The 15986-nt window shown below is 45.2% G+C and overlaps 2 protein-coding genes across 3 annotated transcripts in view; one reads left to right on the forward strand and one right to left on the reverse strand.

Annotated features, from left to right (window-relative positions):
• ezh1 (enhancer of zeste 1 polycomb repressive complex 2 subunit) overlaps window positions 1-4162 on the reverse strand; it is a 17164-nt gene extending 13002 nt beyond the window's left edge. The window contains exons 1-6 of the mRNA XM_084448335.1: window positions 4007-4162; window positions 2612-2858; window positions 2400-2525; window positions 1891-2013; window positions 1193-1310; window positions 743-958 (exon numbers count right to left, since the gene is read on the reverse strand). Of these exons, the coding sequence (XP_084304461.1) occupies window positions 743-958; window positions 1193-1310; window positions 1891-2013; window positions 2400-2525; window positions 2612-2854 (826 nt within the window). The 5' untranslated portion in view covers window positions 2855-2858; window positions 4007-4162. The remainder of the gene's footprint in view (window positions 1-742; window positions 959-1192; window positions 1311-1890; window positions 2014-2399; window positions 2526-2611; window positions 2859-4006) is intronic.
• A 6422-nt stretch (window positions 4163-10584) lies between these two features.
• ramp2 (receptor (G protein-coupled) activity modifying protein 2) lies at window positions 10585-15542 on the forward strand. Of its 2 annotated transcripts, XM_084449088.1 has the most exons (6): window positions 10585-10665; window positions 11507-11569; window positions 11748-11780; window positions 14011-14043; window positions 14163-14340; window positions 14447-15542. In XM_084449088.1, exons 1-6 carry the CDS (start codon window positions 10599-10601, stop codon window positions 14694-14696), a joined length of 624 nt encoding a protein of 207 aa, XP_084305214.1. In that variant the 5' UTR covers window positions 10585-10598; the 3' UTR covers window positions 14697-15542. The 2 variants fall into 2 exon arrangements, with proteins under 2 accessions (XP_084305214.1, XP_084305215.1); XM_084449089.1 differs by lacking the exons at window positions 10585-10665; window positions 11507-11569; window positions 11748-11780; window positions 14011-14043 and having other exon boundaries at window positions 14214-14340; window positions 14419-15542.
• The last annotated feature ends 444 nt before the right edge of the window (window positions 15543-15986 follow it).

Here is a 15986-nt window from a genome sequence, read left to right on the forward strand (position 1 = left end):
AGAGTTCTCTTCAATGGGCTCGAATAATTCACACTGTAACGCCAAGATCAACTAGTTTAGTGTGTTATGATAAGTGACTGGGTTTCAGAGGTACTGTAGATGTACTTATTCTAATTCTCGGTGTGTGTGTGTGTGTGTGTGTGTGTGTGTGTGTGTGTGTGTGTGTGTGTGTGTGTGGGCACGTCTCACAGTGACTGACTCAATCTGTTTGTTCCTCCCTTGATGTTGGTATTTTCCCAGATACCATCTCTAAACACCCCAGTTCCCATAATGCCTAGTGGCAGAGGTCACGCCGCCCTGACACCAGATCCCTGACACCAGAGCCCTGATACCAGAGCCAGGCCTTGCTGGTGTCATGAGCAAACAGGTTCCCCCGGCCCAAACTGGCCCCGGGACACAGGGCAGTCCGACCGCAGTGCGGTGAAGGTCGGAACGGGAACACTTCCTGGATCCTCAACGGTCCAGTTCACGGTCAAAGCGCTCGACCGTTACCTGATCCTTCTGTCCCCCGGGTGAAACTGTTTTTCTGCTTCCCTCTGGAGTATGTAGGGGTGGGACCTATGCCCACCCTCCCATTGCTCTCTGTAAAGCGCATTGTGTTGCCTTTGTGTATGAAATGCGCTGTACAAATAAAGTTTGATTTGATTTGATCTCTTGTTGAATAATCATCCGGTTAGAGGCATGCTTAGGGTCTGCGGTTACCGCCTGTGTGAAAGTCAAACGCCCTCTAGAGGAGATTCACCCTCGCTCGTGCTCCTCCTCTTCCTCCTGACGAAGGCCACGGTGCACGCCTTGGTCTCCTCCGATCCTTCCCCGGCTCCCCTCCTCATCCCTCTCTCCTCCTCCTTCTTCCCCCGCTCTTCGCCCGTCTCCTCCTCCTCTTCGTCCTCGTGGTCGGAGTACTGGCTCAGCGCCTCCACCAGCTCTTTAAAGATCTCATCGTTGATGAACCCCCCCTCTGGGACACAAGCACAGTCAACATGTCAGCGCCTGCCGATGACATCGCACGGCGCAACATGCGTCAGTGCATATCCCCCAAACGAATTACCCAGGCGCGCCCGGCACATAAAGATGACCTCACAGAGCCTGCCTAGCCCCGCGTCGCCCGTAAACATCTCTGTGATGAATGAGGCGAACGGAGCGTTTCATCGGAAAGGAACGACGGAACCGCCGATGACGCGGCGGAACGTACCCCGGTCTCCGTGGACGCCGTCGTAGTTATCGATGAGTTCCTCGAGGAAGGCCTCGTCCTGCTCCAGCACCTCGTCCCCCATGTAGGGGATGTTATGGAGGAAGGTCTCGTCTTCCACCTGCCAGGGACGACACAGAGACGGACACAGAGACTGATCGGACTGAGGGAGACATATTCTCCAGTGTTTCTGTGCATGTGTGTTAGAAAAATGATACGGTAACACTTTACAATAAGGGTACATTAATGAGCATTAGTTCATGCTTCTTGTCTTTGAAATTGAGAGTTTAACATGTTTTTGAAAGATTTTTCAAGGTGCCCACCCACATCCATTGTATGACCAAAACGGTGGTAGAGCAATTATCAGACTTTCTCAAAAGTGCTAGTTTTGTCAACGTTTTGATCTGAACCATTTATGATCATAAGTAACCTTAAAACAGGGCTAAACATGATTTTCCCGTTACTATTCCTTTAAGCATTAAGTAACAGTCAACTAATGTCTCTATTAACCATTTACTAATGTTATTTATGTCAACTAAGGTTAACTCACCTAACCCTTACCTTAACTAAGGTATTAATTAACATTAGTAACCTAACCTAACCCTAAATAGGCATTAGTTAACAGTTAATATTGTAAAGTGTGACCAATGATACTTTTGGCCTAGGTGTGCTGTACTGGACGATACGGACAAAGCCCACACCATGAAGTTGTGCTGCAGAGGAGACCAGGAGTACATGAAGGGGATTCCAGCCACCATGGTGAGGGGCCGCATGGCGATCGCCTGGGATTTGAAGGCCGGGAAGCCGAACTCTACCACACACAGCTGTGTTGGGACGAGAGGAGAAGGTGGTGTGAGACGTATGGACCGGGCCTGGATGTGCTGCAACAGTTAGCCTACGGTTACATAACAGCACAGGTAAGAGGTAGAAAGAACACAGTGACATTTCAGAAAGCTAAGATGCAGCTCTGCCTGGTGGCTGTTTTCACCAGGGAGTTTAGGAGGCGTTGAGGTGGCTCTCTGTCAGTCGCACACACCGTCCTGTTTTGGCTCACAGCTTGTCGAGGGGATGAAAAATCAGGGCCTTCTGACAGGTTGGCGGGAGAGCTGACCAACGGTTGGTTAATGAAAGGTCAGAGGTCAGATCTCTGTCTGTCTGTCTGTTTGCCTGTGTGTCTTTCTCTCTCTCTCTCTCTCTCTCTCTGACCAACCTTCTTGATAGGCGCTGCTCCAACTGAGGTGGACAGAGGAATGGTCTGTATCCTGAGCTTGGACCACTCCGTGTTCAGCAGGTTGGCGTGCTCTTCCATCTTCTGCCGGTTAGACATGAACAGGGCCTGCAAAACAACACCAGCCTTTTCACTAAGTAAGAAGCCGACATTTTCTAACAGTGGATGAAAAAGGGACTAACGAGTGATTTCACCTTGACCTCCTCTGCTTTCTTTAGGCGCTTCAGCTGACGAAGACGCATGTATTCAGACTTGACTCTACGCCTCCACTCCACCAGGCTGCTGGTGGGGCTGTTAGGGGCGGGGTAAGGGGCAGGGGCGGGGCCTGGGGCCGGGGCAGGGCCCGGGGCCAGGCCAGGGCAAGGGGCAGGGCCAGGGGCCGGGGCAGGTGCTGGTGGCTCAGCGGCGGCCAAGGCTGGAGCCAGAGCCTCTTCCATGGTCCTGCGTCATGGCAGAATCAGTTTATGGAATTAGAGGCACGCCAAAAAGTCAACAGGAAACTACAGGGGGATCTCAGAAGTTACACTAGTGAAAACACAACCCTACCTACCCTAATACATTTCAAAGACAAATAAGACAGCACGTTAAAATGTTTTTTTTCTAAGATTGTATTTTTTCACGTGGGGTGGCCAAATGAGGACCAATAGGTTAAAGGTTGTTCAAATGTATTTTTTCTAATGTAATTAGAAATGATAATCTGAAGATACACATAGTATGTGTTGTGTTTGTAGCTTGTTTGGACTGCTCAGTCCTTCCGTTAGAATCCTAACTTCAGTGTGTAAGTGATGGTAGATATGACAGCATCACTAGACCTGCCTTCCCGTAAGAAGTGATTCACACTCACGCATGCGCGCGCGCACAAACACGCTTGCACGCACGCCTCAAATGTAGTCATTCACGATACTAGGAATCTAGCCCTTGCTGAAGACTGCCCCCTGTGTTTGCACAACAACACTAAACTCCTAGAATTAAAAAGAGACCTTAAATGACATCCTGGTCAGTGCTACACTATGTGCGCTGTAAGATGCGACAACGTGGGCCTGCAGAAGGGCCAAATGGCGAAAACCGAATAGAGAAAAACAACATAATATCTGGTAGGCTACAACCGCAAACGAATACGCCCCCTTCGAATAGCAGCAGACACATGTTCCCCGTGCACACACACACACACACACATACACACTGCACTGTAAAAGTGGGCGTGCCTCTTCCGAAAGGCAATATGAAACGGGGCAGAAAAGTGCGTAGTATACTTTTCCTGGATTTTATAACCCCCAAACAAATTCCATTTCAAAACATGTCATTGGAATGGTATGGCACAACACAAATGTCGCGATATGCACCTTCCTATCATCTCATGGCGAATGGCTGTATTCCATAAAGCCATCGCTATACGAGTGCATCAACAGTAGGATAACAGCACTCGTATTGAAACAGGCTACGCTTCCCTTTAAATTAACCTACAAAAGTGCGCATTGTAGCCTAGCCCTATCGCGAGTAACCATACCAATGTGGATTATGTGGTTGGTCTGTAACAAGCTCACATGTCCAGGTCTGAGACTGCCTTCAGTGTCGCAGTTTATAAATACCTTTTAGAATCCTCGTGTCCTACCTCCTATCTCGAGCCCTCCACTGACGCGTTGATCACAAGTCCCCGTTTCGGGATCCACTAGAATAAAATAACGCTATCTTCGCTACGGACGACACGTAAGGTCCACGCATATGTGGTCAGACGCCAAGGAGATCCGAAGATTCCTATGTTGTCCGCCAGCATGCTGAGATTGTAGTTGTACAGTTAAAAGCTGCGCACTTAGCTGGCTCAGACAGTCCGAGTAGAGGGTGACGTCTTTATAGCCTACATGGGTTGCATCTGCATGTCAACCCGGGGTGAGAAGACTCCGAATCTTGAAATGACCCACAGAAATAATACGCTTTTTGGTGAAATTGATCAGCCTAGGTGCATTTTCTACACACATTATAAGGTAGCCTATTAGCTTGAATGGCAAAAATAATATTCTAGGCTATTTATCTACTGTAACGGTGATGAAAAAAGTCCTAAACATTAGGACTAGTTAAATATGCAGCTATAACGTGTTGACTGTTAAACCAAACAGTCACTGTTTGGTAGCAATAAGGAATCGAGTACCTTTACTGGTGATTTAGGCTATACCCAACTATAACAAACTAAATATACACATCTCCTGCTGCAATATAGGCTAGCTGAATGATATAGCCCGAGTGGAAAAGCCCATGCTGTTTTTCCCCATCTGTTGGGAGGGTTCCAGTCTCTCAACGCATGTTGTTTTTCTTCTCGCGAGGGCTGGGGCACAGCGGTGCAGGGCAGGGCAGGTCAGCCACGCTACTGATCCAGACTACAACCACGTGACTCGCCCGTGCGACAGACACATAGTTCTTACTGGACCGTGGGCTTCAGTATGATGCAAGCCCTCCGCCCACCAAATAAACACAAAGAGAAACAGCCTAAAACATGTCCATCATCAGTAGCCTACGGATTCTTCGCATTACGATACTCGTTCAGTAACGGCGAAGTCGTCATGGATTATTGCCCCTCCTTCAAGAAGGCTACTTCCCTGTGTGCAGCGGACATAGCCTGCTTGGTCAGGACTGTTGGCAGATTTGATGTCTTCCATCACACACTAGATGGCAGTATAGAGCAGGCTATAGAGAATAAGCTCATGTCACTCTGGAGTGCAGAGCAGATGCAACCAGTAAACTTTACCTGGTTCAGAACCGTAGAAATGAAAAACAACTCAGTTGTCTCTTAGGAGGTGGTCAACCACAAAGGAATTTCACTTTGTGACCTTTCAGTGCATTGCACTTTTATTTTACTATAGCAATTAAAACATTTAATTAAAAAGAAAAGAGATTATTTTGAAACCACCTCTTTTTCTAATTCAAACGATCAAAGAAGTATAATGTAAATTATGTAAAGTATGTCCTTCTAATCATAAGAGTCTTGTATTGTAGTAGGCTTATTTTTTTTAATCTCCGTCCCAGCAACCCTAGCGACAGTGACAGGACGAGAGGTCATGTTTTTGGTGGCGTGTGTACGTTTGTTTGTGGGTTCATTTGTTAGCATGCAGGAACGACCCAAAAGCTACCAGACTGATATTCACGCAACCCTGTGGAACCAATTTAGAACTCATTCAATTTTGGAGTGGATCCGAATCACGGGACGGGTCCAAAAGCCGCCCGAACAGAACCAGGCTAACCAATCACCTCCATTCATTTCTTTTTTGGACTTGAGGAGTGAAAATTCATTGTCAATAAGGGGAACTGAAACTGACATATCTGAACATAGGAAGGTCACATAGACACACGGTTTGGACTGGCATGAAGGTATCGACCTAACGAATGCAGGAAAGCAAAACATGTCCTGCTCGCACGCACGTGCACGCTCATGAGAGCCACGAAATGTATTCATGGGTGGAGGTCTGTGCTCTTGAGCACCATTTCTAGTTTCCTATTATTTTATGTCAAAATCCACAGCTAGGCCTACTGTAGCTATGGCATGGGCCACTGGATTCATTGTTTGGGCCAGTGTCAAATTGACCGTACTGTAATGTCAACTTGTCAAGGCCTGATATGCTTCAAATGTTAACAGTCTGACAATATCAGGGACCAGGAGGATCTGAGAAGAATTAGAGGAAGAGGAATTAGGATTTAAATGATAAAACAACAGATACAACTCCTCAACTATTACATTAAACCATTTAGACAGGATGATGATGAGGCTTGGAAGGTCCACCAGGAATCCTCCTGAATGATCAGCTTGTCCAGCGTCCAGCTCTGCTATATGATCTCTTAAGTCTCTGAGATTCCTGGATATTGATGGTTTTGTTGGTATTAGTTGATCATTGATACAGATTCAGCAGTGCCTTTTCCCCTCTGCACCCCCAGTCCATCGGTGTTGATGCTGTTTGTTCTCTGATAGATCAGATGCTTGTGTTGGGTGACTTGAATCTGGACTGGCGGAGTGTAGCTCCTGGTTACCTGAAGGAAGTGAGCGGAAATCTCGGCCTTTCTCAGTGGGTTACTGAGCCCACTAGGCCCAATCCAAAAAATGATGCTAAATCCACCCTCATTGATTTAATCTTTTCCAGTAGACGTGACAGGATTTCTGCCTGCTGTGTTTTTGATTTGGGTATAAGTGACCACTGTCCTACGGCTTGCGTTAGATCTACAAAATGGTGAAAACAAGGCCACACATTGACTTGAAGAGAAATCTTAGATCTTTCAATGCCCAATCCTTCTTAGATGACCGAGCATGACTATAATAGTCTATGCTCGGTTGAGTCTAATGACGTGCAAGTTGCCCTTGACTCTTTTGTAAAAACATTCAATTACTTTGTAGACAATCACACCCTTTTTAAAAGGACTAGGATTAAAGATAGAGTTGCACCATGGTTCTCTAGTGAGCTGTCTAACTTGTTTAATGATAAGAATTGTGCCTGGTCCTGTGCCAGATGAACAGGGGATACCCAAGACTGGCTTTCTTTTAGACAACTCAGAAATAAATGTACAACAGCTGTAAGGAAAGCTAAATCTGATTACTTCTTGGATTTAGTCTCTAACTCATATTCAAACCCAGCTAAAGTCTGGGGTGCAGTGAACCAATCTAAAAACAAATCCTCTAGCTCACTGCCCTGGTGTATTAATGTGAAGGATCGTGTGATCTCTGATCCAAAACAAATTTGTCTTGCTTTTAATAAGCACTTCTCTGAGGCAGGGCGATTATTTGATAGGTTGTATACTTGGCTGGCTCCCCTGGATGCTAACTCTGGTTGCATTCCCACTTCGGAACATATCTCTCATTTCTCGTTCCAGCCCTTCACACGCAGTGAAACTCTAGGAATCTTGCAATCCATAGATCCTAAGTGTTCTACTGGTGAGGACAATCTAGATTCATTTTTTATAAAACTGGCAGCCCCAGTCATTAGTGAGCCGTTGTCATACATTTTTACTCTCTCCATTGCGTCTGGTATAGTTCCGCAGGTTTGGAAATCTGGCCGGGTGGTCCATCTGCATAAAGGGGGTGACAGGGATAAGATGGACAACTATCGTCCTATCTCAAGGTTACAGTACCATGCCTAGCCAAAGTTCTGGAGACCTTGGTAAATAACCAATTAAAATCCTTTTTTTCAAGTTATTCAGTTTTAAATCCTCACCAATCTGGATTTAGAGCTAATCATAGTACTATTCAGCCGTCACTCTTGTCACAAATGACATAATCTGGGCATTAGACAACAGGAAATATTGTGCTGCCCTCTTTGTAGATCTCTCAAAAGCATTTGATACAGTCGATCACCAGCTGCTTTTAAACAGACTATCTAGTATTGGTTTGGATAGAGATGCTTGTGATTGGTTTCAGGATTATCTGTCATCAAGGTGTCAGTGTGTGAAATTGGGTAACATTCAATCTGATTTCCTGTCTAGCTAAAGGTGCTCCCCAGGGTTCAGTGTTGGGTCCTGTCCTTTTCACCATCTATATTAATGATATTATCTCTGCACTAACTGGCTGTCATGTTCATCTATATGCTGATGATACAGTTGTCTACTGTATTGTGGATACTGTTCAGGAAGCCATTGTTAATCTGCATCTTGCTTTTAATGTACTACAAGAAACTCTCACCCATCTTAAACTAGTCCTAAATCCTAGCAAATCTAAATTTATGTTGTTCTCTAGAGCCAGGACAATTGATAATGATCGACTCCACCTTTCAACTGCTAATGGCCTGCATATTGAGAGAGTCACAGAGTACAAATATATTGGTTTATGGTTGGATGATAAACTCTCTTTCAAGTTTCATGTGGATAATCTAGCCTCTAAGATGCGGTAGAAAATTGGCTTCCTGTACAGAAACCGTTCTAGCTTCCCTATGTTCAGCAGGAAGAGAATTGTTCGAGCTGTTTTTCTATCAGTATTAGACTATGGTGACTCTATCTATAGACATGCTTCAACATTGAAACCCTTGGACTGTCTACCACTCTCGCCTAAGATTTATTACAGGTGATAGATATGACACTCACCACTGAGTTCTTTTTCATAAGGTGGGCTGGCCATCTCTTTCTCTTAAGCGTTACTATCACTGGTATTTGTTTATTTTCAAAGCCATTATTGGTAAACTTCTACCTTTCATCTCATCTCTGTTGGGCTGGAGCCTTGGCACCTACCAGACCTGATCTAATGATCGGCTTGTTCTCTGGGTTCCTCGAATGCATTCTGAACTTGGAAGGGCTGCTTCTTATACTTGGAATACTTTACAACAGACTCTAAAGCTTGAGGTCCTTCCTTCAGTCACAGAGTTTAAATCCATGGCTTTAGACCTATGTACTTCAACCTGTAACTGTTTTAATTATTATTATTGTACATAGCATTTGTTTTATTGATTTGATTTGTGTCTCTGTGTGAACTCGTCATCACTGTAAATGAGGGAAACCGTCACAAGTATAAAGGTTTGAAATCAAATGAAAATGATAGTCCTAAAGGCTGCAGCCTGCTCTCAAGCAAGTGTGTTGCCTCACACAGTGTTGCAGAGTCTATGTTTTGCTTTTCCCTCCATCTCTGACAGAACTCTGGTATGCTGTCCATGATGGTGCTTCATGACTGGTGCAGAGTCATGAGAACCTGTGCATGTTTATACTGGACAGTAAAACAAAAGCAAATAGGAGCAGGGAGATAAGTTGCAGAGCGGGAGGCCTTATCAGTAGAAGGTGTTTGATTATGTATCGTGTAAAGTTTACACGATACTGTAAACGGTGTATGTTGGTCTTGGCACCTGAGATTAGGGTTTGATATCTTCCAGTGGACTGCAGCCTCTGCCATCCATGTCAGGCAGATAGAGCTCATCAAAAGACTCACAGAGCAGCTGGAGAAATTCATAACACATCTAGTCACTTAGAACATTATAACTGGTCAGCATTTGTCAAGATTCACAGAAGATCAAATGATCTAATCATGCTATTACATACAGTATTTGTGTGAGCCTCCCCATTTCTGATTTCTAACCAATGAGTGATGAAGTGTAACTGAGTAACTGGCCCCACAAACACACATGGCAGCCTTCACAGACTGCTCTAGACTCAGCTTTCATGTGAACGCATTTTAGCGTTTCAACTGGGTTTTATTCAGTACGTTTAAAGGTAAAGAGTCTCACTGATCTGGATTCAAATTTGGAAGCAGTGTTGGCCCAGTTATCTGGTCCCGTTCCAGGCCCAGCAGCCCAAACCCAGAGTGGGCCAGTGACGTAGATGGATGAATCCCTGTGTGGGTACTGGGCCGTACACACACTATACTACACATCCTACGTCAATCACAGCGAGAGATTTTCCTCGGAATCAGTGCTAGGGGGAGAAGCTTGTCATCAGAGATTACCTCACAGAACATACACAGAAACACATTTTTCCCACATTTCTGCCAGTAAGACGCCTCACATACACATTGTCAGAGACACACACTGAAATCATTCTTCACCTCTGTCTGCTTCACAGTTAGTGTTAACTTAATAAAGTTCCCCTGCAAACACAATTATGTTACTCCAACACAACTGTTACTGGCTTGCGACACAACAAAGAACCATCATGTTTTTGATGTGTAATTCATTCGTGTAAAGCATGTTGCATCACTTAATTTCAGTTCAAGTGGTATCACATTCTGAGAAACATTTAGATACCTTTTCAACACCTTTTTCGCATTTAACATTTAAACATTGTATTTTCTGACTAGCCTTTTAGACAACTAGGAACAACAATTGGGAAAAGTGGAAGAGAGAGAGAGGGATAGACAGAGAGAAAGAGAGAGAGAGAGAGAGAGAGAGAGAGAGAGAAAGAGGGATAGACAGAGAGAAAGAGAGAGAGAGAGAGAGAGAGAAAGAGGGATAGACAGAGAGAAAGAGAGAGAGAGAGAGAGAGAGAGAGAGAGAGAGAGAAAGGGAGAAAGAGGTCAAGAGAGAGAGTGGGGGGGGGGAGAGAGACGGTTGGTATGGTGGTGGACTCCAGTAGCTCTCTCTTTATCAGGGTCTCTCTGTCCCACTGTGGGAATCCGTCCAAGCAGCCCATCCTAGGAAATGAGCGCTTCCTGTTGTTTTATAGAGTCTTCCTGTAGGAGGCTGAGTGTGTAATCTGTGTCCACAAGTGAAGAGGAACAGAGTGTCAGGCACAATGAAAACCTGCAATTCTTCTCCACTGGCTTATTCTCTTTGGGGTTTTCTGCTCATTCTCATGTGGGGTAAGTAGCATAACAGAGTGCTGTGTTCCTATAGTTTGAAGGGGTGCTGCAGTTTATTATGGTCTGTATGTAGTAGCCTATGTTGCTAGTTTATTATGGTCTGTATGTACAGTAGTAGCCTATGTTGCTAGTTTATTATGGTCTGTATGTACAGTAGTAGCCTATGTTGCTAGTTTATTAGGGTATGTATGTACAGTAGTAGCCTATGTTGCTAGTTTATTAGGGTCTGTATGTACAGTAGTTTATTCGCCCTCTCTCAGCTTAAAAGTGGAATGCTTAGGAACTCTTGATGAAGTAGGAGCTTAGAGGATCCTATCACTGACATTTGTGTCTAAAATTAGACTCTTATTAAGGAACACTAAGTAATTCTGTACATTTTCATATTGCAACAATGAAGGAATCTTTTTTTGTGAACTCTGTTTTGGTTTGCAAATTAGAGGCAGATACTTCTGGTTGGATAATATCCCCTGAAACTGTTAACAAGAAGAGTTAAATAATGAGTTATTTAATTAAAACTTGAGAACAGGTAATTGTATATCCATAAAAGATTAACAAACAAAATAACAAATCAAACCAGTATGAGCACTTACAGACAGGGCTCGCTATATATAACGATAGTAGTTATACATAGTTTGTTCAAGCCTGTCACCATCAGCTAGCTAGCTATGCTTAAGCCTTTCCCCTGTTCTTCAGTTTTACCGGGTGGATTTGGGGGGGTCAACTATAGTACTATATCTGTGTAAGGGTGAGGGTGAGGGTTAGGGTTAGGGTTAGGGTGTGTCTCCCAGCTCACCCAACACACTTCACCTCCTGCTCTCTTGTTGTGTCTGTCTCGTTGTAGCATGCGCCATAGCTGCTGGCCTGGTTAATAAAGAGTTTGAGGAGCCACAAGCCACCACTCCAGGTCAGGTATCCTACCCACTTGCATAGTGCATGAATGTTTCTGTTGTTATAGGATCCCATAGCAAAATAACTAACCCACTAACATTCAGTAAAACAAAAAAGTCATAGTTATCAAGTCATAACAGAAAAATGGCAAGTTGTTGTTGCTGTATTTACTTTGTCTTTGTTTTTTTCTCCAGGGCATTACTTGACAACTAACACAGCCCACCATGGTAAGTTCACATATTTGTTAAAACCTGATTTGTTAAGCCTGTTTCAGCTTTATTTCACAATACTGGCGTTTCACAATAGTATTCCTCAGTCAGTGTTTGAAAGGTGCAAACACTTCATTAATCAGATGTTTTTAAACCAACATTATTGTACATTTGTCCTTCGTCATCCCAAATGTGGTAAACTTTGATCTGAAATTATGTTTGAACCCATTGGGGACTCTTGTTGGATGACTCCTATAAACACAATGGTTTGGAGCTGGCAAACCTCTTGCAGAGAAAAAGGAAACAGAGACTCAGACTCAAGCCAATAAATCTGAGAGTCTTATCATGGGAATCCAGGACAAACGAGGAGGGCGGTCCCCAACAGTGTGGGGTCAGCAGCCGTGGACATAAGGCCTGTAATTGTCTGAGGTCAAAGGTCAACTAAAACCTTGTTAAATGCACAGCCCCCTCCGGCTTCACTTCCTGTGCTTGTTCCTCGTTCACCCCATGCGACAGCTGTGATCAACGCATGAACTCTGAATTGTGAAACAACTGTGGCTCTGGAACAGCTCCCCTTCACGGTTCCTCACCCTGCCTCGTCTCCCCCTTCTCCTTCCCCAAACCATCCCCCCTCCTCCCCTTGCCAACTCCCCCATCCCAGGACTCCTCCTCTGCTGAAAAGACACATTTCCTGATGTCATTACTAAATCAAAAATGTTGCTCAGCAAACAGATGTTTTCTGGGGCCCAACTGAGGCACACGTGGATCACAATGCGCAGCACAATGATTCATATCTTCGTTTTAGGAAGGCATTTGAGTTTAACTGAGTTTTAATATCATCTTTAATCGCTGTTAGCGCTGCTCTGACAAGGTGCTGGGTGCTTTAATCATTGTTTGATAGATAATTAGGCGAGTGGCCTTTTAAGACCGCTGTGAGATGGTGAGGAGCTAGCGGACAGGTGTGAGATGGTGAGGAGCTAGCGGACAGGTGTGAGATGGTGAGGAGCTAGCGGACAGGTGTGAGATGGTGAGGAGCTAGCGGACAGGTGTGAGATGGTGAGGAGCTAGCGGACAGGTGTGAGATGGTGAGGAGCTAGCGGACAGGTGTGAGATGGTGAGGAGCTAGCAGACAGGTGTGAGATGGTGAGGAGCTAGCAGACAGGTGTGCCATACTCGCTTCAGTGCCTCATGGCCCAGGGTGTTACATAAAGAGCCAAGACCTCCCATATTTTCAGGCTCATCCTTCGTATGGCCTGTTAAGTGCGGAGGTGCCATAGAAAGTGCTAGGTATGTATTTCTAGCTTGTAGATAAGAGACTGGGCCTTTAAAAACAGCTGGCTTTCAGTGATAACATCTTCCATGTTTTATGAAATTAACCCAAATATGAGTTTACTGCCATCTGCGCAGCAAACCCATGCACTGCCATGATTACGTCCACCTCTGAACGCCCAAGCCCTAAATGTTTACTTATGTTTCCTATTTGGCAGAGGGAGTCCTGAAGGCAAATAAATCACAAGCTGTAGGCCAGGCCTTCGACTATGAGAAATTGAGACTCAAAAGCGGAACAAGAGTTGAAGAGTAAAGGGTTTTCAGATGTGAGTCCAGCCCAGCTTGGGAGTGCTCCCTTTTATTTGGGAGAGAAGAGGACAATCCTTTGAGCCTCCACCCCTTTAAAAGTCAAGACAATCCTTAAGAACTGGGAGTTGGAGAGGGGAGGATTTTGCTGCCAAGTCGAGCAGACAGACAGGGCAGACAGACAGAACTTCGAGGAACATCTGGTAACCGCGGGTAACACCGATCGAACATCTGGTAACCGAGGGTTACACCGCGTCTAGCTTCCACCCCGTCGAGTTTCCTGTTATGCCTAGCGCGCGTTCTAATAAGTTTAGGCTCATTCTAGATGCTCATCAGTTGGGGAAAACGTGCCTATGCTCCCTTTTTCTGACATGAGGGGAGCGTTCGGTTTCTTTGGGCTGTTCCTCTCCTTTCTGTCCGGTGAGTGTGTTCTTGTGCCACTATGCTATTGGAAACGCGTGCGTCTCGCGCTGCTGGAGTATCAGATCGAGACGCAGTGGAGTGAATTTGGATATATTGGGCCGGTTAGACTGTATCATGTCTTATGTTTTATGTCATTTACGTTTGAGTCAACTATATTCAGCAGTTACTGAATTTATCAGCGGATATAGACAATCAACATTGTTCAATCCTGCAACATGTCTTGTAAATCAATGTTTTCATTTCCTTCTAGATTTCGGCCATGGATATAATATGAGTAAAATAGGTTGGTCCTTTTTTGCTTTTGCAAGCTTTTTATATGTCTAATCTGGTAAACCTGTTAATCTAATCTCTCTCTCTCTCTCTCTCTCTCTCTCTCTCTCTCTCTCTCTCTCTCTCTCTCAGCTTGTGGGAAGAAGAATGATACTGACTGTGGAAAGTACTGTTTAATTTGTGATCACTTACTACTGCCAACGCTGAAGTGCTACTCCGAGTTGCTTGACTTTGATTGCTACACACCATTTGTTGAATCCATGTATTTACTAAACAATACTGACTGGTGCATCTGGACCAACGTGCGGAGGTAAGTCAATTGTAAATTTAATTATAGTAATCAGTCTTTATATTGAATATTGAGGCCTATACTTTCTCAAAATCATAGACATGGTCACTAACAACCCCTTCTGCAGCCCGTATAACCACTTCACCCGGTGCACGGAGGTGGTTGCCGAGTGCCTGGTCATCCCCTGGCCCAACGCCCTGGCGGAGCAAACCTTTGTGAACATCCACTCCATGTTCTTCCGGGACTGTCCCACGGAGGAGCTGAGCGACCCCTCTCCCAGCATCGTGTTCACTCTGGTGATGACCCCCATCTGCCTCATCCCCATCATGGTCATCCTCGTGGTGCTCAAGACCAAGAACGGAGATGGGAGTTCCTGATAGGGGTCGTGGAGTCTCCCTCATCCTCCGTGTCTCCCCCACCGTCCCGAGGACCCCGCCCCTGCGACCCCTGACCCCGGCCGTTCAGACCGCTGCGCTGGACTCTAGGACCTTAGAGAAGACTGCATTATCCTCCCCCTCCTCACTGCATGATCTGTATTACCGATAATAATCCCACAAAACACATATATAGGCCTACCATAAACGTGGATGTTCTTGGATACACTGATAGTCGGTGAGTGGCAGTTGGAGTTGATCATAGGATTTATGCATTGAAGGATTGTAAAACAGATTGCAATGTTGCTCTTCCTGGGTTTAAAAAGAGGGTTTTTGGTAAATCAGTAGGCTATTCTCTAGTACGGTTCCATAGATTCCCTCAGGCTGCTTGACAAAATGTCTTCAAATTGTTCAGAACTATTCCAGATCTGAGACTTAATGACAATGCTATTTTGATTGCTTATTAGACATTTTTGGTTTAATCTTGATCCGTCTCATGTTATATTCACGACGGGATGATGACAAAAGCTCTGTCAGGCTGGCTCGGACGACGACGACAGACATTCCTCTGTCAGTTATGGTGGCGTGACGTCTCAGATTGCTGGACATTGAGATTTGGCCGATAAAAAAGACAAAGCCAGTTTGTTGGTGGAATTATCTGTTTACTGTAGGCCTATAGCATGTTATCCACAGGATCTAGAGGCATTTGTCCCTGTCCATGAATAGACATACTGAATAGCGAGTGTATCTTTATTTAGCCATAGAACAAAATAACATATGCCCTGTCAGCTCTTGTACCTGACTGGTATTTTTATATATTGAATATGTATTTTTATCTGTGTCCAGGACTCTGCCACCCCCCCATTGTGAGGATGTGTGGAAGGGGAAGATCGGGCACAGAAGGTAGACATGGGGGGTGGGGGGGTAAGGGAGGGCATGGAAAGAGAGGGCGTGTGGAAGGTTGGGGTCAGGGGTCGCGGGCTAGCCACAATGGATGGGTACGCCCAGTACATGAGATCGGCTTCCCGCCATTGTCTGTGTCCTGGTGTTAAGTACCCATCGGCATGTCCCCCCTCTCCTTGAGCCCTCCGAGTGGGCCACGTTGAGCCGACTGAACCAGGCCTGAGATGAACCGCGCCTCAGATGGTCTCATTCTGCTCCGTGTTCAGCAACCTGTTTCTGATTGTGACTCTGAACACTGATGGAAGACAGGAGGAAAACTTAACGTCTGTCTTGACTTCTTTTAGACTGCATCAACACATTGTTCTTGTCTTCTTCACCAAAGACAATGAA

Source organism: Borostomias antarcticus (genome assembly GCF_949987555.1).
Source record: "Borostomias antarcticus genome assembly, chromosome: 14".
NCBI classification, from domain to species: domain Eukaryota; kingdom Metazoa; phylum Chordata; class Actinopteri; order Stomiiformes; family Stomiidae; genus Borostomias; species Borostomias antarcticus.